We start from the raw sequence: 23421 nt of genomic DNA on the forward strand, positions 1-23421 counted from the left end.
AAATCCGGACGCAGGCACATCACCGTTTGTGGGATCTTGCTCTGCGCACCTTGGCTGTGGTACGGCACTGCCAGTGATCGATTGTGGGACAGTCTGGGTATTGTAGAATGGTGGACCCTGCTTTTTTTGGACGCAGTCTGTCCTTCAGTTTGAAGCCTACCCCTGTGGCACTGCCAATAGGTGGCGATTTCCTGGGGCAGACCCCCAAGGCATCTCATCGCTCCTCCCTCCCACGGTCTTACCACCCCCCCCCCCCGCACACGTTGCCATGGAAACTGCCGTCCGCCAGCGCGACAGGCGACTTTCAGAGCCCGCGGGGTAATGCCAGTGAGGTGGGCAGAGCCGCGGACGCCTCCGGCGCCACTCAGAGGGGGTGCCTCAGGCCTTACCTGCAGGCGTCCAATAGCTACCAGGCAGAACTTGCTTCCTTGCCCCTCTGGCTCGTCATCAGGAAGCGTCACACCTGGGGAAAAAGGAGCAAGGTTTACACTCGCTGGAGCCACTCGTCACTGCCCCACAACCCACACGCCCCCTGCCTTCACAGTCACCCCCAACCCCACATACACAACCCCCCCCATACACCATCCTCCACCTCCCCACAGCACTGCTGCCTCACAGTGCCAGGGACCCGGGGAGGATGAGGGGGGTCTTCCATGGCTTTTTAAGAGCCCCCAGTATCTACCCCTCAAAATAACTGGGCAGCACAGTAGTCAGCACTGCCAAATCACAGTGCCAGGAACCCGGGGACGTTGAGGGGGGTCTTGCATGGCTTTTTAAGAGTCATGACGTGGAGATGCCGGCATTGGACTGGGGTAATCACAGTGAGAAGTCTCACAACACCAGGTTAAAGTCCAACAGATTTATTTGACAGTAAACCTACAAGCTTTCGGGGTTTGCTCCTTGGTCAGGTGAGAGGAGAGTTCTCTGGCGTAACCTGAGAGTAACCTGGTGTTGTGAGACTTCTCACTGTTTTTAAGAGCCCCCAGTATCTATCTCTCAAAATATCTGGGCAGCACAGTGGGTTAGCACTGCTGCCTCACAGCACCAGGGACCCGGGTTCGATTCCCGGCTCGGGTCGCTGTCTGTGTGGGCCCTGCACGTTCTCCCCATGTCCGCATGGGTTTCCTCCAGGTGCTCCGGTTTCCTCCCACAGTCTGAAAGATGTGTTGGTTAGGGTGGATTGGCCATGCTAAATTGTCCCTCAGTGTACCCAAACAGGAGAGTGGTGACTGGGTGATTTTCACAGTAACTTCACTGCAGTGTTAATGTAAGCCTACTTGTGATACTAATAAACTGCCCGCCCGCCCGCAGACAGACACACTCAGCGCCCACCCACACATTTGCCACAGACACAAACCCACCTCCCCTACACACCGCCACACACACACACACACACACACACACACACACGCTGCAAACTCACCGGCGGGGGGCCAGGCTTTTATGTAGCCCGTGCAGTGCACCACCACATATTGTGTGTCTCCTTCCTTGACTGGACCAAGCCCGATCCTGAGAACAGAGTGAGAGAGAGAGAGAGAGAGAGGGTGAAGAGGGTAGGACAGTACCACAGACACTGCAAACCACTCTCCCCATGGCACAGCAATACCAAAAACTGAGGCTCAAGCCTGCAATTTCCCATAGATCGAGTGCGTGGTACTTTCGTGTAAATTCTTTGGAAGGAGAGAGGGATTACTTTGTGGAGTGGGGGGTGCGGGGGAAGAATGCGGGACCTCACTCCCACAGGGGGCATGGGGGAGGTGGGGAATGTGGGACCTCGCTCCCACAGGGGAGAATGTGTGACTTGCTCCCACGGGGGGAGTGGGGGGAGAATGTGGGATGGGAGGAGGGATGGGGGAGAATGTGGGGATGGGAGGAGGGATGGGGGAGAACGAAGAGGGGATGGGAAGAGGCTGGCATGGAGCAGATACCCCAGCACGGGAGTAGGGGGGTGGAATCTAGCAGGTGCGATGCTGTCAGGCTCACCTGTATCGGTTCCTCAGGAAGCTAAGTCTATTCATGGAGCCTGGATCCTCGGTTGCATTCCCACACCTGTTAAGAACAGATTGTTAGAAAGAAAATCACAACACTTCCAGGAAGCAGTAAAGGAAAAGCCCAGTCCACCCTGAAAGCCCCATCGTATCCATAGTTTGTTCCCTCCGGGGATGGAGTTACCACAACACCTGCACCTGTCAATGCCTCAGGGAACTCCAAAGAGCTTCACAGCCAGTGATGAATTTTTCTTGAGGTGGAACATAGGAATCGCAGCAGCCAATTTGCACACAGCAAGATCCCACAAGCAGCAACGCCACAACAACCCTGGTCATCTGTCATCAAGGGGGCAATTTAGCACGGCCAATCCACCCAAACCTGCACATCTTTGGATACTAAGGGACAATTTAGCATGGCCAGTCTACCTAACATACACATCTCTGGACTCTGGGAGGAAACTCACGCAGACAGAGGGGCAAACATGCAGACTTTGCACAGACATCGGTCCTGGCACCGTGATCCAGCAGCGCTAACGACTGTGCCACCGTGCTACCCCACCCCCCAATAGCTGTATTCATTAAGAAAGCACAATCCTTTCCAGCCAAGATTTCTCAAGGGAGGCAACGACCAACATGTGACCTCTGCGAGGCAGATAACCAGTAAGGAATAGTTTCTATCATTTTGGGCTCCGTATCTAAGGAAGGATGTGGAACACCTGGAGAGGGTCCAGAGGAGGTTCACCAGAACAATACCAGGAATGAAAAGCTTGATGTATAAGGAGCGTCTGAGGACTCTGGGTCTGTACTCAATGGCGTTTGGGGGGGAATCTCAGTGAAACATATGGAATACTGAAAGGCCTGGATAGAGTGGACGCAGGGAAGATGTTTCCATTAGTGTGAGAGACTAGGAATCCGAGGGCACAGCCTCAGAGTAATGGGATAACCCTTTAGAACTGAGACAAGGAGGAACTTCTTCAGCCAGAGGGTGAATCTGTGGAACCCACTGCCACAGAGGAGGCCGGGTCATTAAGTGTATTTAACACAGAGACACACAGATACTTCTAAAAAGGTTTAATTTGTGGGACATGGGCGTTGCTCGCTGGGCCAGCATTCATTGCCCGCCCCTAGTTGCCCCTTGAGAAGGTGGTGGTGAGCTGCCTTCTCAAATCGCTGCAGTGCTGTGGGTTGACCCACAATGCCGTTAGGGAGGGAATTCCGGAATTTTGACCCAGCGACTGCGAAGGAACGGCCGATATATTTCCAAGTCAGGGCGGTGAATGGCTCGGAAGGGGGGACTTGCAGGTGGTGGTGTTCCCATTTATCTGCTGCTCCTTGTCCTTATAGATGGAAGTGATTGTGGGTTTGGAAGATGCTGTCTCAGGATCTTTGGTGAATTGCTGCAGTGCATCTTGTGGATAGTGCACACTGCTGCTACTGAGCATCGGTGGTGGAAGGAAGAGGATGTTTGCGGATGCGGTGCCAATCAGATCTACAAATCTACTTGACGTAAAGTTTATTCATTAGTCACAAGTCGGTTCACATTATATTGTGAAGTTACTGTGAAAATCCCCTAGTCACCACACTTTTGCTCGGGTACACTAAGGGAAAATTTAGCATGGCCAATGCACCCTAACTTGCACATTTTTGGACTGTGGGAGGAAGTCAGAGCACCCAGAGAAAACCCACGCAGACACGGGGAGAACGTTCAGACTCTACACAGACATACAGTGACCCAAGCTGGGAATCGAACCTGGGTCTCCGACGTTGTGAGGCAATAGTGCTAACCGCTGTGCCACCCGTGTGGGTAAGGAGATTGAAGGTCACAGGGAAAAGGCAGGAGAATGGGGTTGAGAAACGTATCAGCCACGGCAGCGTGGACTCAGTGGGCTGAATGGCCTAATGCTGTTCCGATATCTGACGGTCTATGAAGAGGATGGCCACTTGCAGCTCAGACCCGTCCATTCCAATCACCTCACTCTGCAGATGAAGGACCTGCGTGATCCCATGCACATTCTCATCGATGACTGCTGGCCCTCTTTCTTCACTGTCCCCGTCTTCAAATCCAAAATCCGACCTGCCCCAAAAAGGGAGGGGGAGAGAAGGGAGGAGAATGAAAAGCAATTTAACACCTAACGTCACTGACCCCTCAAACACGAGCTTCTCCAGCCCCCGCCACCTACCTCCCTCAAACCATTCCCTCATTGTGTCAATTCCCCCCCCGCATCTCTGTAACCTCCTCCAGCCCCCTACACCCTCCTCCCTATCTCTGTAACCTCCTCCAGCCCCCTACACCCTCCTCCCTATCTCTGTAATCTCCTCCAGCCCCCTACACCCTCCTCCCTATCTCTGTAATCTCCTCCAGCCCCTACACCCCTTCCCTATCTCTATAATCTCCTCCAGCCCCTACACCCCTTCCCTATCTCTATAATCTCCTCCAGCCCCTACACCCCTTCCCTATCTCTATAATCTCCTCCAGCCCCTACACCCCTTCCCTATCTCTATAATCTCCTCCAGCCCCTACACCCCTTCCCTATCTCTATAATCTCCTCCAGCCCCTACACCCCTTCCCTATCTCTATAATCTCCTCCAGCCCCTACACCCCTTCCCTATCTCTATAATCTCCTCCAGCCCCTACACCCCTTCCCTATCTCTATAATCTCCTCCAGCCCCTACACCCCTTCCCTATCTCTATAATCTCCTCCAGCCCCTACACCCCTTCCCTATCTCTATAATCTCCTCCAGCCCCTACACCCCTTCCCTATCTCTATAATCTCCTCCAGCCCCTACACCCCTTCCCTATCTCTATAATCTCCTCCAGCCCCTACACCCCTTCCCTATCTCTATAATCTCCTCCAGCCCCTACACCCCTTCCCTATCTCTATAATCTCCTCCAGCCCCTACACTCCTTCCCAACCTGTAACATTCTCCAGCCCCTACACGCCCCTCCCTATCTCTGGTAGGGAGGCGACGGCCTGTGATATTAACCCTAGACTATTAATGTAGAAACTCAGCTAATGTTCTGGGGGACCCGGGTTCGAATCCCACCACGGCAGACGGCGGAATTTGAATTCAATTTTAAAAAAATCTGGAATTAAGAATCTACTGATGACCCATTGTCGGAAAAACCCATCTGGTTCCCTTTAGGGAAGGGAATCTGCCGTCCTTACCCCGGTCTGGCCTACATGTGACTCCAGAGCCACAGCAATGTGGTTGGCTCTCAACTGTCCCTCCAAGGGCAACTAGGGATGGGCAATAAATGCTGGACCCAGTCAGCGATGCCCATGTCCCATGAATGAAAACAAAACCTCCACCAGCTCCTACACATCCCCTCCCTATCACTGTAACCTCCTCCAGCCCCCCCCCACATCTCCTCCCTATCACTGTAACCTCCTCCAGCCCTGATACCCCTCTCCTATCTCTGCAACCCCATACAGACCCCATACCCATGGGGAGGATGTATAGACTCCACACAGACAGTGATCCAAGCCAGCAATCCCTGTAGCTGTGAGACAGCAGTGCTAACCAGTGTCCCACCCTGCCACGCACGGTGTCAAGTACTCCCCTCAGCCTCCGCCACTCCGGAGAAAACAATTCTCGTTCGTCCAGCCTCTCCTTACAGCTCGTAGCCTCTAATACAGGTGGACAACCTCTTCTGCACCCTCTCCAAAGACTCACTGTAACGCGGTGACCAAAACAAACCTCTTCTGCGCCCTCTCCAAAGCCTCCCTGCCAGAACTGACCGCCACACCCTGACCCTCCCTGTCCGGCCGCTGCCACCCTTACCTGTCATGGCATTCTCGGATGTAGAGAGCTGCTCCCGCAGCTTGTCCACGTCGTCGGGGTGGACCTGGTCGTACAGGGTGCTGCCGAACCACTCAGTCTGCGGCTGGTTCAGCACCGGGGTCACCGAGTCCGACACGTAGATCACCTTGCCCGTCTCGCACGCCACCACGAACAGGAATCCGTCCGCCGCCTCCAAGATCAGGTGCTTCAATTCCTGGGGTGCGGAGAAAGAAACATTCCTGTTAACTCCAGGTGCCCAGCAGGGGAAGCGCTCCGATTCTCCCCACAATCCCCCGCAAAGCCCCATTCCAGGGAACAAATACAGAGCTTTGCCACGAGGCCCATATCACACTCGTGAATTAAACTAGTATGGTCATGTCTTTCTAGGGTAGAAAAGGGGGCACGGTGGGTAGTCTCACAACACCTGGTTAAAGTCCAACTGGTTTATTTGGGATCACGCGCTTTCGGAGTGCTGCTCCTTCATCAGGTGAGTGGAGAGGGAGGTTTCACAAGCACGGCATATAGAGGCCAAGACACAATTATAGGATAATGAACACAGCGTATAGAAGCCAAGACACAATTGTAGGATAATGAACATGGCGTACAGAAGCCAAGACACAATTGTAGGATAATGAACATGGCGTACAGAGGCCAAGATGCAATTATAGGATAATGAACATGGTGTACAGAGACCAAGACACAATTGTAGGGTAATGAACACGGTGTATAGCGGCCAAGACACAACTGTAAGATAATTAGATTGAAATGTGAAGAATGGTTGGAATGCAAGTCTTTACAGGTACTGACAATGCAGAGAGGGAGTGGAGAGAGGGATAATCACAGATCCATTATCCTACAATGGTGTCTTGGCTTCTATATGCCGTGTTTGTGAAATCTCTCTCTCCGCTCACCTGAAGAAAACTCGGGGTTTATTACTGTTGCATGTATTGGGATGTCCTTCTCTCCGAGAGCAGTCTCTCTTTATAAATGCTCTGAGTCCGTTTTTATTGTCACTCCTGCAAATATGACTGCAAGAAGTCTCACAACGTCAGGTTCAAGTCCAACAGGCTTAATTGGGGTCACGAGCTTTCAGAGCGCTGCCCCTTCATCAGTTGAGAGAAGGAGCAGCGCTCCAAAAGCTCGTGATCCCAAATGGGCCGTGCTAAATTGTGCCTTAGAGTCGAAAGGTGTGCGGGTTAGGTTACTGGGCAACTTAGCACCTAACCTGCACACCTTTGGACACTAAGGGGCAATTTCGCATGGCCATGTGTAGGTTAGCTGATTGGCCATGCTAAATTATCCCTTAATCCCAGGGGGATTAGGCTGGTAAATATGTGGAGTTACAGGGATACGACTTAGGTGGGATTGAGGTCAGTGCAGGCTCGATGGGCCAAACGGACTCCTTCTGCACCGTGTGGATTCTATGGAATAAATGCTGGCTCAGCCAGCCACATCCATGTCCCACGCGTGAATAAATTAAAAAATCCACCCCAGCCCTGTCACTCCTGGCGTGAGGATTGGCGCCAGGGCACACTCCCCCTCTCCCCAGCCCGCTTACCTGGTCTGTGAGGAAGGAGGGCTTGTACGTGCCGTCTGCTGAGGTGTTGCCCGTGCCCCGGAGCGACTTCATGTGGGAGACGGCCATGCGCAGGATGGTCAGCTTGTCCGGCTTGCGGGCCAGGGCGCTGCAGGTGGGCACCATGTCGGACAGCTCCGTGATGTACGCCGTCATCTTGTTCCGCCGCCGACGCTCGATCTCGCTGTGGTTCTCCCTGGGGTGACGAAAAGAAGGGGTTTGGTTTGGGGGGAGGGGGCGAAACAGGAATGGGGGCAGGAGGGCATGAGGAAGGAAAAGGTATCCCGCGTTTGTTTGGCACCTCTCCACAGTCAACAAGAGTTCTTTTTTGGGTTGCACGGTGACTTTCGTAACATGGCAACCACTACATAGCAAGATCCCACCAACACCGATGTGATTGGAATCTGAATTGCATCCCCCCCCCCACATACACACACACACACACACACAAACACTGGGCTTGAACACAGTGGGGAGAAATTGCCTCAATCCCGAGACCCCAGGAGGGGGTGGCGAACATCAAGTGTCCGTAAGACACAGGAGCAGAATGAGGCCACTTGGCCCATTGAGTCAGCTCCGCCATTCAAACATGGCTGATATTTTTCTCATCTCCCATAACCCCTGATCCCCTTATTAATCAGGAACCTATCTATCTCTGTCTTAAAGACACTCAGTGACCCCGGCCTCCTCTGCGGCAAAGAGTTCCACAGATTCCCCACTCTCTGGCTGAAGAAATTCCTCCTCATCTCTGTTTTAAAGGATCGTCCCTTTAGCCTGAGGTTGTGCCCTCTCTGGTTCTAGTTTTTCCTACTAGTGGAAACAGCCTCTCCATATCTACTCTATCCAGGGCCTCGCAGTATCCTGTAAGTTTCAATAAGATCCCCCCCCTCATCCTTCTAAACTCCAACGAGTACAGACCCAGAGTCCTCAACCCGTTCCTCACACGACAAGCTCTTCATTCCAGGGATCGTTCTTGTGAACCTCCTCTGGACCCTGTCCGAGGCCCGGCACATCCTTCCTTAGATACGGGGCCCAAAACTGCGCACAATTTTCCAAAATGGGGTCTGATCAGTGTCCGCTCCTGCTTTTATTCTGTCCCCGAAGGGGCCCGAATAAGCAAGAAATCAGTGGCGGGAGCGGCCTAGCACCCACCGCCCTCCTGCCCTCCTCCCCCCCCCCCCCCCCCCCGTGCCAGCTGAGAGAGCGGGCTTCCGCACAAAGGCATCCCGCTCAGCCACCTTATCCCTCATCACCAGAGCTTTTCCGAGGAAGTATTGCAGCCAGGTACTGCAGGGTAAGGGTCGGGTCGGTGACGCAGAAGTGCCGTTACCTCGCAAATCTTTCTTTGTCATTGGGGCCTTGATCGTCATCGCATCTAGACAAAAAAAAACACCACAGGTTAACTCGAGTGAGCCCCGCACATCCGACGCCTTTATTTCCCCACATGGCAACATTCTATAGTGTGCCCACTTCTGTCTGCGGACATCTATTCCTGCCCCTGGTGGTTTTTCTGTTGTGTCTTTCAGACAACTTTTACTATAACGCTGGAAAATCTCAGCAGGTCTGACTTCTGATTAGATTTATTGAGCTTCAAGTTTTCAGGTGTCCAGATCACCCCCCCCATGCCGACAGTATAGTTAAGAGAGCCCCACCAACGCCTCTACTTTCTCAGAAGATTTACGGAAATTTGGCATGTCCGCTACGGACTCTCACCAACTTTTACAGATGCCCCATAGAAAGCACAGCTTGGTATGGGCTCCTGCTCTGCCCAAGACTGCAAGGAACTACAAAGGGTCATGAACGTAGCCCAGTCCATCACGCAAACCATCCTCCCATCCACTGACTCCGTCTACACTTCCCGCTGCCTCGGGGAAAAGCAGCCGGCATAATCAAGAACCCCCCACACACCCCAGACATTCTCTCTTCCATCTTCTTCCATTGGGAAAAAGATACAAAAGTCTGAGGTCCCGTACCGACCGACTCAAGAACAGCTTCTTCCCTGCTGCTGTCAGACTTTTGAATGGACCTACCTCGCATTAAGTTTTCTCTACACCTTAGCTATGACTGTAACGCTACATTCTGCACTCTCTCCTTTCCTATGAACGGTATGTTTTGTCTGTATAGCGTGCAAGAAACAATACTTTTCATTGTATCCCAATACATGTGACAATAATAAATCAAATCAGTGAGAAGTATTGTTTCTTGCACATTATACAGACAAAGCATACCGTTCATAGCGTACATACATTTGATTTATTATTGTCACATGTATTGAGATATAGTAAAATGTACTGTTTCTTGCCCGTTATACAGACAAAACATCCTGTCACACAGTAAGTAGGGGAGAAGGAAAGGAGAGACAGCAAAACGTGTTACAGTCATAGCTAGGGTGTAGAGATCGATTTAATGCTAAGTAGGTTCATTCAAAAATCTGATGACAGCAGGGAAGAAGCTGTTCTTGAGTCGGTCGGTACGTGACCTCAGACTTCTGTATCTTTTTCCCAATGGGAGAAGGTAGGAGAGAGAATGTCCGGGGTGCGTGGGAGTCCTGGATTATGCTGGCTGCTTTTCCATAGGCATTGGGAAGTGTAGACGGAGTCAATGGATGGGAGGCTGGTTTGCGTGATGGGGCTGGGCTATGTTCGCCACCCTTTGTAGTTTCTTGCAATCTTGGGCAGAGCATACCAAACTGTGGTATCTCAGGGCATCTATGGCAAGGGAGCAAAGTTGACCTACCCAGAGAACAGAGCTCCGTCAGAGCTCTGGCGAAAAGTCATCCAAAAGGCGAGGCAACCTGGCTGGAGGCCTTTCGAACGGTTTAGGCTGGTGGACAAACAGCAGGGGGCGAATAAAAGCCCAGACTAGATGAAGCATGAAGCAGGAAGAGATCCTTTGCTGCAGTGCAGGTTTATTTACATACGCCTGCTTCTTGCAGAGCAACGATGTGGACATGCCGGCGTTGGACTGGGGTAAACACAGTAAGTAATCTCACAACCCCAGGTTAACGTCCAACAGGGTTATTTAGTAGTAAACGGCACTAGCTTTCGGAACACTGTTCCTTCGTCAGGTGAGTGGAGAGTTCTGCTCACAAACAGGGCATATAAAGACACACACAGTTTACAGAATACTGATTAGAATGCGAGTCTTTAGTCTGAAGTTTGGTTTAATTTGAATAGCCGATTAGCTGTAAAGGCTCGCGTTCTAATCAGTATTTTGTCAACTGTGCGCGCCTTTATATGCCCTGTTTGTGAGCAGAACTCCCCACTCACCTGACGAGGGAACAGTGTTCCGAAAGCTAGTGGCGTTTACTACCAAATAAACCTGTCGGACTTTAACCTGGTATTGTGAGACTTCTTCCTGCAAAGCAACCCAGTGCCCCAGCAGTCCCTCTTCACAAATGCTCCAGGTACTTAAACAATGCACTTCAGGTGTGTGTCAGCACATCGCAATTAACATACTATCATCATGGGGGAATGCATGGAATTGGCTGACATCAGAGGGATGGAACGGAGAGAAGGATGGCGTGATTACAAAGGGAGATATTCCTCAGAACGGTTGAATGTTAGTTCTCAGAGAGAAGAACAATCTTCCCCCTTTGTAACCGAATACTGAAACCAGCTTCTCCGCTGGCAAGGCTTTGCCAGTGGTTTAATAAGTACGAAAGCAGAGTTACACCAACCTTGGAAACTTGCTGCTACTCTCCCCATCGTCGTCATCATCAAAATCGAGTCTAGAAAGGACAAACAGTCGATGAAAAGATTCCTGCCACAACAGAATGCTGACGGAAGAATTCCACATCTTAACAACTTCATGGCGAAGACATATTGCAAACTTTCCCCCCCCACCGCCTCGTGCTAACCCTCAATCCTTGCCTCCACTAAAGAACTTTCACCGCAAGCACTCCCAGGACCAGAGCAAGTTTTGAAAGCCTCCTGCGGATTTCCCCCTCAAGATGGCTTTTCAAAGAACAAAACAGCCTGGGAAACAGGCCCTTCGGCCCAACGAGCCCGTGCCGCCATTTTAACATTATGAGTCCCCCCTCCACCCATGACCCTTGTCTATGCTTATGGCATTCCACGTTGAGGGAAGACTATTTTTCAGTGGGATAATAAAACTAACTTTAAGCTTTACAGTGATGTGACAAATTGATAAAGTGTATTTAACAAAAACCCGAAAGGAGAAACATGTCCAATGTATTCTGACACTCTTATTACCTTGACTCTGCTTGTGAACATCAAGGTGACTTATGAATGACCCCCAGTATTCTACATATAAATCACCCCGAACCCCTCGATTAGATTCCAGTCTGTAACTCACTCCCGGGTATCTGTTATTCTATATATAAACCACCCCGAACCCCTCGATTAGATTCCAGTCTGTAACTCACTCCCGGGTACCTGTTATTCTATATATAAACCACCCCGAACCCCTCGATTAGATTCCAGTCTGTAACTCACTCCCGGGTACCTGTTATTCTATATATAAACCCCCCCGAACCCCTCGATTAGATTCCAGTCTGTAACTCACTCCCGGGTATCTGTTATTCTATATATAAACCACCCCAAACCCCTCGATTAGATTCCAGTCTGTAACTCACTCCCGGGTATCTGTTATTCTATATGTAAACCACCCCGAACCTCTCGATTGGATTCCAGTCTGTAACTCACTCCCAGGTATGTGTGTCAAAAGCTGCTCCTTGTAACCTTGCAGTGAGTCAAAGCCTCCTTACCCTGGGTGTCTTTTGGTTGGTCGGGACACTATTCCCCCACTGGACTGAGGCTGTGCTCCCGCTCCGGGCCTCCCAGTCATCGACACACCCAGCGGTCCTCCGATCTCCGAAGCCATTTCTGCAACTTGGAAAAGAAAAGTCGGCATGAGTGCACGCGGGGTGTGGGGAGAAACGAGCCTCACCAATGGGAAACAGAATCCCTGCAGCACAGCGAGGCGCCATTCAGCCCCCTCGAGCCTGCACTGATTCTCCGAAACAACATCCCGCCAAGCCCCTGTCCTCGGCCCTGCATCTGCAACCCCGCGGGGAGCTAATATCCGATTTGTTGGGAGATGTATACAGCAGCGGGCCCTTGTGGACGGAAGTATGTATCACAGCCTCACCATCAAGAATTGTGCCTTAAAAACTGTCACCTCACCATGGTTTGAGACAGAGCGCACCTCCCAGTGCATAGCACATAATCAGAATTCCTACAGTGCAGGAGACAATTCAGCCCATCGAACCAGCAGTGACCACAATCCCATCCAGGCCCCATCCTCGTATTTACTCTGTTAGTCCTCTGACACTAAGGTGCAATTTAGCATGGCCATTCCACCCAACCTGCACATCTTTGGACTGTGGGAGGGAGGGAGGGAGGGAGGGAGGGAGGGACAGAGAGCAGGAGAGAGAGGGAGGGGGGGACAGAGAGCAGGAGAGAGAGGGGAGGGGGACAGAGAGCAGGAGAGAGAGGGAGGGGGGGACAGAGAGCAGGAGAGAGAGGGAGGGGGGGACAGAGAGCAGGAGAGAGAGGGAGGGGGGGACAGAGAGCAGGAGAGAGAGGGAGGGGGGGACAGAGAGCAGGAGAGGGAGGGAGGGGGGGACAGAGAGCAGGAGAGGGAGGGAGGGGGGGACAGAGAGCAGGAGAGGGAGGGAGGGGGGGACAGAGAGCAGGAGAGGGAGGGAGGGGGGGGACAGAGAGCAGGAGAGAGAGGGAGGGGGGGACAGAGAGCAGGAGAGAGAGGGAGGGGGGGACAGAGAGCAGGAGAGAGAGGGAGGGGGGGACAGAGAGCAGGAGAGAGAGGGAGGGGGGGACAGAGAGCAGGAGAGAGAGGGAGGGGGGGACAGAGAGCAGGAGAGAGAGGGAGAGGGGGACAGAGAGCAGAAGAGAGAGGGAGGGGGGGACAGAGAGCAGGAGAGAGAGGGAGGGGGGGACAGAGAGCAGGAGAGAGAGGGAGGGTGGGGACAGAGACCAGGAGAGAGAGGGAGGGGGGGGGACAGAGACCAGGAGAGAGAGGGAGGGGGGGGACAGAGAGCAGGAGCGGGGGAGGACAGAGAGCAGAAGAGAGAGGGAGGGAGGGGGGACAGAGAGGGAGAACAGGGAAGGTAGAGAGGGAGGGGGATAGAGAGGGAGAACAGGGAAGGGGACAGGGAGGGAGAGAGGGAGGGGGACAGGGAGTACGGGTGGAGAGAGACTGGGAGAAGCTGGGATCAGTCCCCTAAATCGCTGGGGAAAGGGCTAGCACAGGCAAGATAAACCGAATTGCCCAGACAGAGGCCATGTGGGCAAGGACACAGGATTGAAACCAAACATTCAAGCTGACACAATGCATTCTCGAGCCTGGCACAGGAAGTTATTGTGGTGAATAAATTCCAAGCAGTCACGCAAATTTACAAAAACAAAACAGGAGGGTTTAATTAGGAGACAGGATGGAGGCCAAGTGAACTAACAGTATGTTTAAACACAGACCTCAATCTCACAGCCAGGAAACCTCAAGAAAATCTCACCTTGGAACTGATCCCAACTTCCAGCCCTTCAGCCCTACACCTGCTAGCTCACGGCACCTTCCAAGTGTCTATTTAAACACCATCAGTGCTTCTGTCCCTGTAGATAATCAGTCCAACATCCTGTATAAAGAACAAAGAAAATTACAGGCCCTCCAAGCCTGTTAAAACCCCCTACCCTTCCGGGGACCATATCTCTCTATTCCCATCCCGTTCATGGATTTGTCAAGACGCCCCTTAAAACTCACTATCGTATCTGCTTCCACTCCTTCCCCCAGCAGCGAGTTCCAGGCATCCAATCTGCCTTGTATATCTCCTTTAAATTTTGCCCCTCGCACCTTAAGCCTGTGCCCCCTAGTAATTGACTCTTCCACCCTGGGGAAAAAGCTTCTGACTATCCACGCTGTCCATGCCCCACATAACCTTGTAGACTTCTATCAGGTCGCCCCTCAACATCCGTTGTTCCAGTGAGAACAAACCAAGTTTCTCCAACCTCTCCTCATAGTTAATGCCCTCCATACCAGGGCAACATCCTGGTAAATCTTTTCTGTACCCTCTCCAAAGCCTCCACATTCTTCTGGTAGTGTGGCGACCAGAATTGAACACTGTATTCCAAGTGTGGCCTAACTAAGGTTCTATAAAGCTGCAACGTGACTTGCCAATTTTTAAACTCAATAAGAACATAAGAAATAGGAGCAGGAGTAGGCCATCTAGCCCCTCGAGCCTGCCCCGCCATTCAATATGATCATGGCTGATCTGAAGTGGATAAGTTCCACTTTCCCGCTTTCTCCCCATACCTACCAAAAACCTATCTACCCGCACCTTAAATATATTTAGCGAGGTAGCCTCCACCACTTCAACGGGCAGAGAATTCCAGAGATTCACCACCCTTTGAGTGAAGAAGTTCCTCCTCAACTCCGTTCTAAACTGCACCCCTCCCTTATCTTGAGGCTGTGCCCTCTAGTCCTGCAGTCCTTTCTGAGCGGGAAGAACCTCTCCACCTCTACCCTATCCATCCCCTTCGTCATCTTATACATCTCAATAAGATCCCCCCTCATCCTTCTAAACTCCAACGAGTACAAGCCCAGTCTATTCAGCCTCTCTTCATAGTTCAACTCCCTCAACTCCGGTATCAGCCTAGTGAACCTCCTCTGCACTCCCTCCAAGGCCAAAATATCCTTGCGCAAGTGCGGCGACCAAAACTGCACACAGTACTCCAGCTGCGGCCTCACCAGTGCCCTGTACAGTTGCAGCAAGACCTCCCTACTTTTATATTCAATCCCCTTCGCCATGAAGGCCAGAATCCCATTCGCCTTCCTGATCACCTGCTGCACCTGTAGGCTGGGTTTTTGCAACTCATGAACAAGGACCCCCAGGTCCCTCTGCACCGTAGCAGGCTGCAGCTTTTCACCCTTTAAATAGTAGTCCCTCCTACTATTATTCCTGCCAAAGTGGATAACCTCACACTTGCCAACATTGTATTCCACCTGCCAGGTCCTCGCCCACTCGCTCAGCCTGTCTAGATCCCTCTGCAGACTTTCCACACCCTCCGCACAATTTGCTTTTCCACTTATCTTGGTGTCATCAGCAAATTGCGACACCCACTCAGCTCCCTCCTCCAGATCATCTATATAAATGGTAAATAGCTGAGGCCCCAGCACCGATCCCTGGGGCACTCCACTAGTCACCAACTGCCAATCCGAATAGCACCCACTGACACCTACTCTCTGCCTCCTATTTGACAGCCAATCCGCTATCCACGCTAACACCTTACCCCCAACTCCATGCCCCCTAATGTTCTGTAACAACCTTTTGTGCGCCAATGGCCCGGCAGATGAAGGCAAGCATGCTGTATGCTTTCTTGACTACCTTCTCCACCTGCATTGCCACTTTCAGTGACCTGTGTACCTGTACACCCAAATATGCCAATGCATGGCACAGTTGCCCCTTCGTGTCCAAAGATGTATCGGATTCGTACTCAGTGTCTGACTCAAGAACAGCTTCTTCCCTGCTGCTGTAAGACTTTTGAATGGGTCTACCTCACCCTAAGTTGATCTTTCTCTACACCCTCGCTGTGACTTTAATACTGCATTCTGCACTCTCTTCTTTCTTTCTCTATGAATGGTATACTTTGTATAGCGCGCAAGAAACAATACTTTTTACTGTATCCCGATACATCCAACAATAATGAACAAAATCTATGTACTCTATGAACGCTATGCTATGTCGTAGTGCGGGAAACAGTACTTTTCACCGTGTCCCAATACATGTGACAATAATAAATCTTTCTCTACACCATAGCTATAACTGTAACACTACATTCTGCACTCTCCCTTCTATGAGCTGTACACTTTGCCTGTACAGTGCGCAAGAAAATACTTTTCACTGTATCCTAATACATGTGACAATAATAAATCAAATCAATGTACTCTATGAACAGTATGCTATATCGTACATTGCAAGAGGAACAATACTTTTCACTGTATCCCAGTGCAAGGAATAATAAATCAAATCCACGTACTCTATGAACAGTATGCTTTGTCTGTATAGCGCGCAAGAAACAATACTTTCCTCTGTATCCCAACACGTGACAATAATAAATCAAACCCATGTACTCTATGAACAGTATGCTTTGACTGTACGGTGCTCAAAACAATTAATTTTCACTGTGTCCCAATACAAGTGACAATAATAAATCAAATCTCTCACTACACCCTAGCTGTGACCGTAACATTACATTCAGCATCCTCTCCTTTCCATCTCCCCATGTACTCTACGAGCGGTATGCTTTGTTCGTATAACATGCAAGAAACAATACTTTTTAACTGCACCCTAATACATGTAACAATAAATTAAATCTACGTACTCTATGAACAGTATGCTTTGTCTGTACCACGGGCAAGAAACAATACTTTACACTGTATCCCAATACATGTGAAAATAATAAATCAAATCTATGTATGGTATGTTTTGTCTGTATAGCGTGCAAGAAACAATACTTTTTACTGCACCCTAACACGTGACAATAAATCAAATCTATGTACTCTATGAGCAGTATGCTTTGTCTGTACAGCACACAAGAAACAATACTTTTCACTATATCCCAATACATGACAATAATAAATCAAATCTATGTTCTCTATGAGCAGTATGCTTTGTCTGTAAAGCACACAAGAAACAAAACTTTTCATGTATCCCAATACATGTGACAATCAAATTTATGTACTCCATGAACAGTATGCTTCGTCATACAGCACAAGACAAATATTTTTCACTGTAGTCCAGTACATGGGATAATAATAAATCAATGGGAATTGCCTATGTAAACAGGTCACAGAGCAATAGCACCCTAGCCAACAGCGTCCCCCGCTGGCCTGGAGGACGCCACTGCAGCGTGACATGAGATGTTTACATAGACAGTCCCCATTACAGAGAGCGATCCAACGGGAAACATCGCGGAGAGGGGCAACAAACTCGCCCGAGTGACTCCCGCCGCTTCAATGAGAGGCGGACAAGCCCTTTCGCGGCGATACTAACGGCGAGGAGCCAGGCTGGAGGAGAAGCGCTGCGGCCTAGTCAGCCTGGGCCTCGATTTTCGGGGAGTGGGGGAAGCTCACCTGTGTTGACAGCGGCGGCCATAGGCCGGGTGCTCCTGGCTGCCCGGGCCCGCACATCCGAGGACGCCGCACAGCCTCTTCTAGCACTCCGCTTTGCCCTCCCAACTCGCGATTTTTACTCCGAAAACAAAGGCGAAAGGAGGAGGATGGGAAAATAATCCCGGGCGTCGCGGAGCCTCCACAAGATGGCGGCTTTCGTCTTCCCTCCGCCTCCTCTCGGAGTGGCGCAACCAACCCTGCTGTTTCCCCCCGCCCCCTCGCAACCGCACTTACTGCCCATTTATAGAGGGGGCGGGACGGGCACTTGACAGACGTCCGTTCGAACCAATCACGATCGGGTTCCCGCCCCCGTACTCTTCAGATCGTCCAATCGCTGCCGCCGGGGCGCGGCAACCCATATGACTGGCAGCTCCATAGGCCAAACAACGTCGTACCTGCCCCCTCCTCCCCATCCACCAATGGCTGCAGGCCTAGAGGGAGAGGGCGTGACAAGCTATTTGACTGTCAGCTGCGTAGACCAATCTTCGGCCTGTCCTCTTCCCCACCCACCAATGGCTGCCCACTGCGAGAGGGCGTGACAACAAATTTGATAGACAGCTCCATAGACTAATCACTGACGTCCCTCCTCTTCCCCATCCACCAATGGCTGCTCGCGTTGCATCAGCGTATTTGACAGACATCGGTGTAGACCAATCGGCGTGGCCCGCCCATCCTCCCCATCCACCAATGGCTGTCCGCTGAGTGAGTGAGAGGGCGGGAGCGATTCATTGAACAGACATTTCTACACACCAATCCCCGTCGTTCGGACCCCAGGTCCACCAATGGCAGCCCTCTTAGAGGGAGAGGGCGGGGAAAGTTCATCTGACAGACAGCAGCTGCAACCAATGGGAACTGTCACCCTCTCCCCAGGCTCCTTCTTGACTACGTGGGCGGGACGAGGGATATGATTGACGTTCGCATGCACCAATCACAGCCTAGTCTCTACCCGGCACCCTCTCCACATCAGCCAATTGCTGCCTGGTTATGGGGCGGGCCTGACGACGTAATGATTGGCACCTCTCTGAACCAGTCACCACCGTCTATTAATGAGGGGGGGTGGGACCACCGTGTGATAGACGGGGCGGGTAACCAATCGATTTTGTCCAACCCCCCCAGCGAATTCCACATCCACCAATTGCTGCCGATCACCTTGATAGACATCTGTCTCAACCAATCGAAGGGGAATGCATACCGTTCATAGAGTACATAGATTTGATTTATTATTGTCACGTGTATTGGGATACAGTGAAAAGTATTGTTTCTTGCATACTATACAGACAAAGCATACCATTCATAGAGTACATAGATTTGATTTATTATCATCACATGTATTGGGATACAGTGAAAAATATTGTTTCTCGCGCGCTTTCCAGACAAAGCATACCATTCATAGAGTACACAGATTTGATTTATTATTGTCACATGTATTGCGCTGCAGTGAAAAGTATTGTTTCTCGCGCACTTTCCAGACAAAGCATACCATTCATAGAGTACACAGATTTGATTTATTATTGTCACATGTATTGCGCTGCAGCGAAAAGTATTGTTTCTCGCGCACTTTCCAGACAAAGCATACCATTCATAGAGTACATAGATTTGATTTATTATTGTCACATGTATTGGGATACAGTGAAAAGTATTGTTTCTCATGCACGATACAGGCAAAGCATACCGTTCATAGAGAAGGAAAAGAGAGGGTGCAGAATGTAGTGTTGCAGTCACAGTGAGGGTGTAGAGAAAGATCAACTTAATGCGAGGTAGGTCCATTCAAGAGTCTGACAGCAGCAGGGAAGAAGCTGTTCTTGAGTCGGTCGGTACGGGACCTCAGACTTTTTCCCGACGGAAGAAGGTGGAAGAGAGAATGTCCGGGGTACGTCGGGGGGTGGGGGGGGGTTCTTGGTTACGCTGGCTGCTTTTCCCCCGAGGTAAGTCAAGTCTTCAAGTGAAGGTAATCAAGTCTTTACAGGTACGGACAATGTGAGTGGAGAGAGGGTTAAGCACAGGTTAAAGAGATGTGTATTGTCTTCAGACAGGACAGTAAGTGAGACTTTACAAACCCAGGCAAGTCACGGGGGTTACAGATAGTGCGACATGAACCCAAGTTCCTGGGTGAGGCCGTCCTCATGTGTGCGGAACTTGGCTATCAGTCTCTGCTCAGCGACTCTGTGCTGTCGTGTGTCGTGAAGGCCGCCTTGGAGAATGCTTACCCGAAGATCAGAGGCCAAATGCCCGTGACCGCTGAAGTGTTCCCCAACAGGAAGGGAACAGTCTTGCCCGGTGATTGTTGAGCGATGTTCATTCATCCGTTGTTGTAGTGTCTGCATGGTCTCCCCAATGTACCATGGCCTCGGGACATCCTTTCCTGCAGCGTATCAGGTAGACAACATTGGCTGAGTTGCAAGAGTGTGTACTGTGTACCTGGTGGATGGTATTCTCACGTGAGATGATGGCATGCGTGATGGTAATTTGAGGATAAGAACAGGATATGGCGCTCGACTCATCGATCGACAGTTCCAACGCGCCACAGTGAAAAACCGCACCGACCTCCTCAGAAGACAAACACGGGACAGAGTACCCCTTGTCGTCCAGTACTCCCCCGGAGCGGAGAAGCTACAACATCTTCTCCGGAACCTTCAACATGTCACTGATGAAGACGAACATCTCGCCAGGGCCATCCCCACACCCCCACTTCCTGCCTTCAGACAACCGCACAACCTCAAACAGACCATTGTCCGCAGCAAACTACCCAGCCTTCAGGAGAACAGTGACCACCACACCACACAACCCTGCCACAGCAACCTCTGCGTGACATCCCTGATTCTCCCCCCTCACCCTTCCAAACTCCATTGAGTACCGACCCAGATGCCTCTCAGACGTCAAGCCCGTGTACGTCAAGTTACGAGTGACATTTCGGTCAGGCGACCAACCATCCATCTCCAGGCCCGTTTTGCGTAGATAACTTTCGGAAGGAGGGGGAGGGGGAGGTAACGGTCGCGTTGCCACTTCAGCTGCCTCAGGGGCACTGTGCTGTGCGTCAGAACACCAGAAGGGCCTGAGAGCTAGGCCTCAGTTACGCCCTGGCGACGCCACATTCCGCCAAAGGGCCTTGACACCCTCCCTTCCCGGCGGGGGAGGTGGGGGGGGGGGTGGGCTACCCTCCGGCGATGACCCCAGTGCCACCTTTTTTTGCTTCTTTACCCGCAGCCGGGGCCTGTTGCCTGGGGACGGGAATCCCTCCCAGGCCGAGCGGAGCTGGAGGATACCAAACATAGGCCTGGGGAAGGAAAACAGGCCCTCCCCGCCCCCTGTCCCCGGGGGAACCGGCGTCGAGCGCGCAACGAGCTGACAACAGGTGCTGAGGTATTTTGAGATGAGCCTTGGGACTGGAGCAAGTTGCCGGTCTCGGCGTGAGGGGAGGGAAGCAGGGGAGAGAGGCCTGCTCAATTTCCCCCACTGTCTGCACTCACCTGCAAGAGAGGAAGGGGGTAACTCCCTCCAGGGGACCACCTCAAGGGGAGAAAGGGCTCACTTTGTCTCTCCTCACTCGTCCCCAGAGCAGGCTACCAAAAAGAAAGGCCCTCCCTCTGCCCGGTAAGTTTATCTTTTGTTTTTATTTGCGTGAGAGAACCAACTCTTTCCATCCCTTGGATCCCAGGCAACAGTCCTCACAGGTACAGGCCCAGTGGGAGTTAGGCTGCATTTTGGCCCTGGGGCCTAAACCATCCCGAGGCTTTTGATTTGATTTATTATTGTATTGGGATACAGTGAAAGGTATTGTTTCTTACGCACTATACAAAGCATACCATTCATAGAGTACATAGATTTGATTTATTATTGCATTGAGATATGGTGAAAAGTATTGTTTCTTGCGCGCTATACAGACAAAGCATACCATTCATAGAGTACATAGATTAGATTTATGATTGTCACATGTATTGGGATACAGTGAAAAGTATTGTTTCTTGTGCATTATACAAAGCATACCATTCATAGAGTACATAGGTTTAATTTATTATTGTCATGTGTATTGGGATACAGTGAAAAGTATTGTTTCTTGCGCGCTATACAGACAAAGCATACCATTCATAGAGTACATAGGTTTAATTTATTATTGTCACGTGTATTGGGATACAGTGAAAAGTATTGTTTCTTGCGCGCTATACAAACAAAGCATACCACTCATAACGTACATAGATTTGAGTTATTATTGTCACATGTATTGGGATACAGTGAAAAGTATTGTTTCTTGTGCGCTATACAAAGCATACCGTTCATAGAGTACATAAATTTGAGTTATTATTGTCACATGTGTTGGGATACAGTGAAATGTATTGTTTCTTGCGCGCTATACAGACAAAGCATACTGTTCACAGAGAAGGAAAGGAGAGGGTGCAGAATGTAGTGTTACAGTCACAGCGAGGGTGTAGAGAAAGATCAGCTTAATGCGAGGTAGGTCCATTCAAAAGTCTGACAGCAGCAGGGAAGAAGCTGTTCTTGAGTCGGTCGGTACGGGACCTCAGACTTTTGTATCTTTTTCCCCGATGGAAGAAGGTGGAAGAGAGAATGTCCGGGGTGTGTGGGGGGGTCCTTGATTATGCCGGCTGCTTTTCCCCGAGGCAGCGGGAAGTGTAGACGGAGTCAATGGATGGGAGGCTGGTTTGTGTGATGGGATTGGGCTACATTCACCACCCTTTTGTAGTTCCTTGTGGGGGTCATGAGGACAGCGGAAGGAGGTGGGGAGGGTGGAACTTGCGTTAAGTCGCCCCACTCCTCCCCTTCCCTCCCTGTAGGGTTGGGGCCTACACGGTCAGTAGAATGAGAGGCCATCTTGTCGAGACACGTCAGATCCTTGGGGGCGGGAGGGGGTCTGTGTGGGTTTCCTCCCACAGTCCAAAGATGTGTAGGTTAGGGTGGATTGGCCGAGCTAAATTGTCCCTTAGTGTCCAAAGATGTGTAGGTTAGGGTGGATTGGCCGAGCTAAATTGTCCCTTAGTGTCCAAAGATGTGTAGGTTAGGGTGGATTGGCCGAGCTAAATTGTCCCTTAGTGTCCAAAGATGTGCAGGTTAGGGTGGATTGGCCATGATAAATTGTCCCTTAGTGTCCAAAGATGTGTAGGTTAGGGTGGATTGGCCATGCTAAATTGTCCCTTAGTGTCCAAAGATGTGTAGGTTAGGGTGGATTGGCCATGCTAAATTGTCCCTTAGTGTCCAAAGATGTGTAGGTTAGGGTGGATTGGCCATGCTAAATTGTCCCTTAGTGTCCAAAGATGTGTAGGTTAGGGTGGATTGGCCATGCTAAATTGTCCCTTAGTGTCCAAAGATGTGCAGGTTAGGGTGGATTGGCCATGCTAAATTGTCCCTTAGTGTCCAAAGATGTGTAGGTTAGGGTGGATTGGCCATGCTAAATTGTCCCTTAGTGTCCAAAGATGTGTAGGTTAGGGTGGATTGGCCATGCTAAATTGTCCCTTAGTGTCCAAAGATGTGTAGGTTAGGGTGGATTGGCCATGCTAAATTGTCCCTTAGTGTCCAAAGATGTGTAGGTTAGGGTGGATTGGCCGTGCTAAATTGTCCCTTAGTGTCCAAAGATGTGTAGGTTAGGGTGGATTGGCCATGCTAAATTGTCCCTTAGTGTCCAAAGATGTGTAGGTTAGGGTGGATTGGCCATGCTAAATTGCCCCTTAGTGTCCAAAGATGTGTAGGTTAGGGTGACGCTGAGAGAGCGTGATAGAGAGAGAGAGAGCGCAACAGAGAGAGAGAGCGCGCGACAGAGAGAGAGTGACAGAGAGAGACAGCGCAACAGAGAGAGAGAGAGTGACAGAGAGAGAGAGTGCAACAGAGAGAGAGTGCAACAGAGAGAGAGTGACAGAGAGAGAGAGTGACAGAGAGAGAGAGTGCAACAGAGAGAGAGAGTGACAGAGAGAGAGAGTG

General features: G+C 50.9%; 1 protein-coding gene across 3 annotated transcripts in view; it reads right to left on the bottom strand.

Moving 5' to 3' along the window:
- Positions 1 to 17693, bottom strand: part of LOC145339749 (aryl hydrocarbon receptor nuclear translocator-like) — a 31894-nt gene extending 14201 nt beyond the window's left edge. For 2 of the 3 annotated variants that reach the window (XM_080184276.1, XM_080184275.1), the window contains exons 1-10: positions 17455 to 17693; positions 12077 to 12200; positions 11027 to 11077; positions 8678 to 8722; positions 7330 to 7543; positions 5772 to 5985; positions 3960 to 4062; positions 1984 to 2049; positions 1424 to 1509; positions 390 to 463 (exon numbers count right to left, since the gene is read on the bottom strand). In XM_080184276.1, the coding sequence (XP_080040402.1) occupies positions 390 to 463; positions 1424 to 1509; positions 1984 to 2049; positions 3960 to 4062; positions 5772 to 5985; positions 7330 to 7543; positions 8678 to 8722; positions 11027 to 11077; positions 12077 to 12200; positions 17455 to 17476 (999 nt within the window). In that variant the 5' untranslated portion in view covers positions 17477 to 17693. The remainder of the gene's footprint in view (positions 1 to 389; positions 464 to 1423; positions 1510 to 1983; positions 2050 to 3959; positions 4063 to 5771; positions 5986 to 7329; positions 7544 to 8677; positions 8723 to 11026; positions 11078 to 12076; positions 12201 to 17454) is intronic. The other variant, XM_080184277.1, reaches the window with a different exon arrangement.
- Between the last annotated feature and the right edge of the window lie 5728 nt (positions 17694 to 23421).

The sequence above is a fragment of the Carcharhinus amblyrhynchos genome, unplaced genomic scaffold, assembly GCF_965287045.1.
Source record: "Carcharhinus amblyrhynchos unplaced genomic scaffold, sCarAmb.v2.hapA scaffold_650, whole genome shotgun sequence".
Classification (NCBI taxonomy): Eukaryota; Metazoa; Chordata; class Chondrichthyes; order Carcharhiniformes; family Carcharhinidae; genus Carcharhinus; species Carcharhinus amblyrhynchos.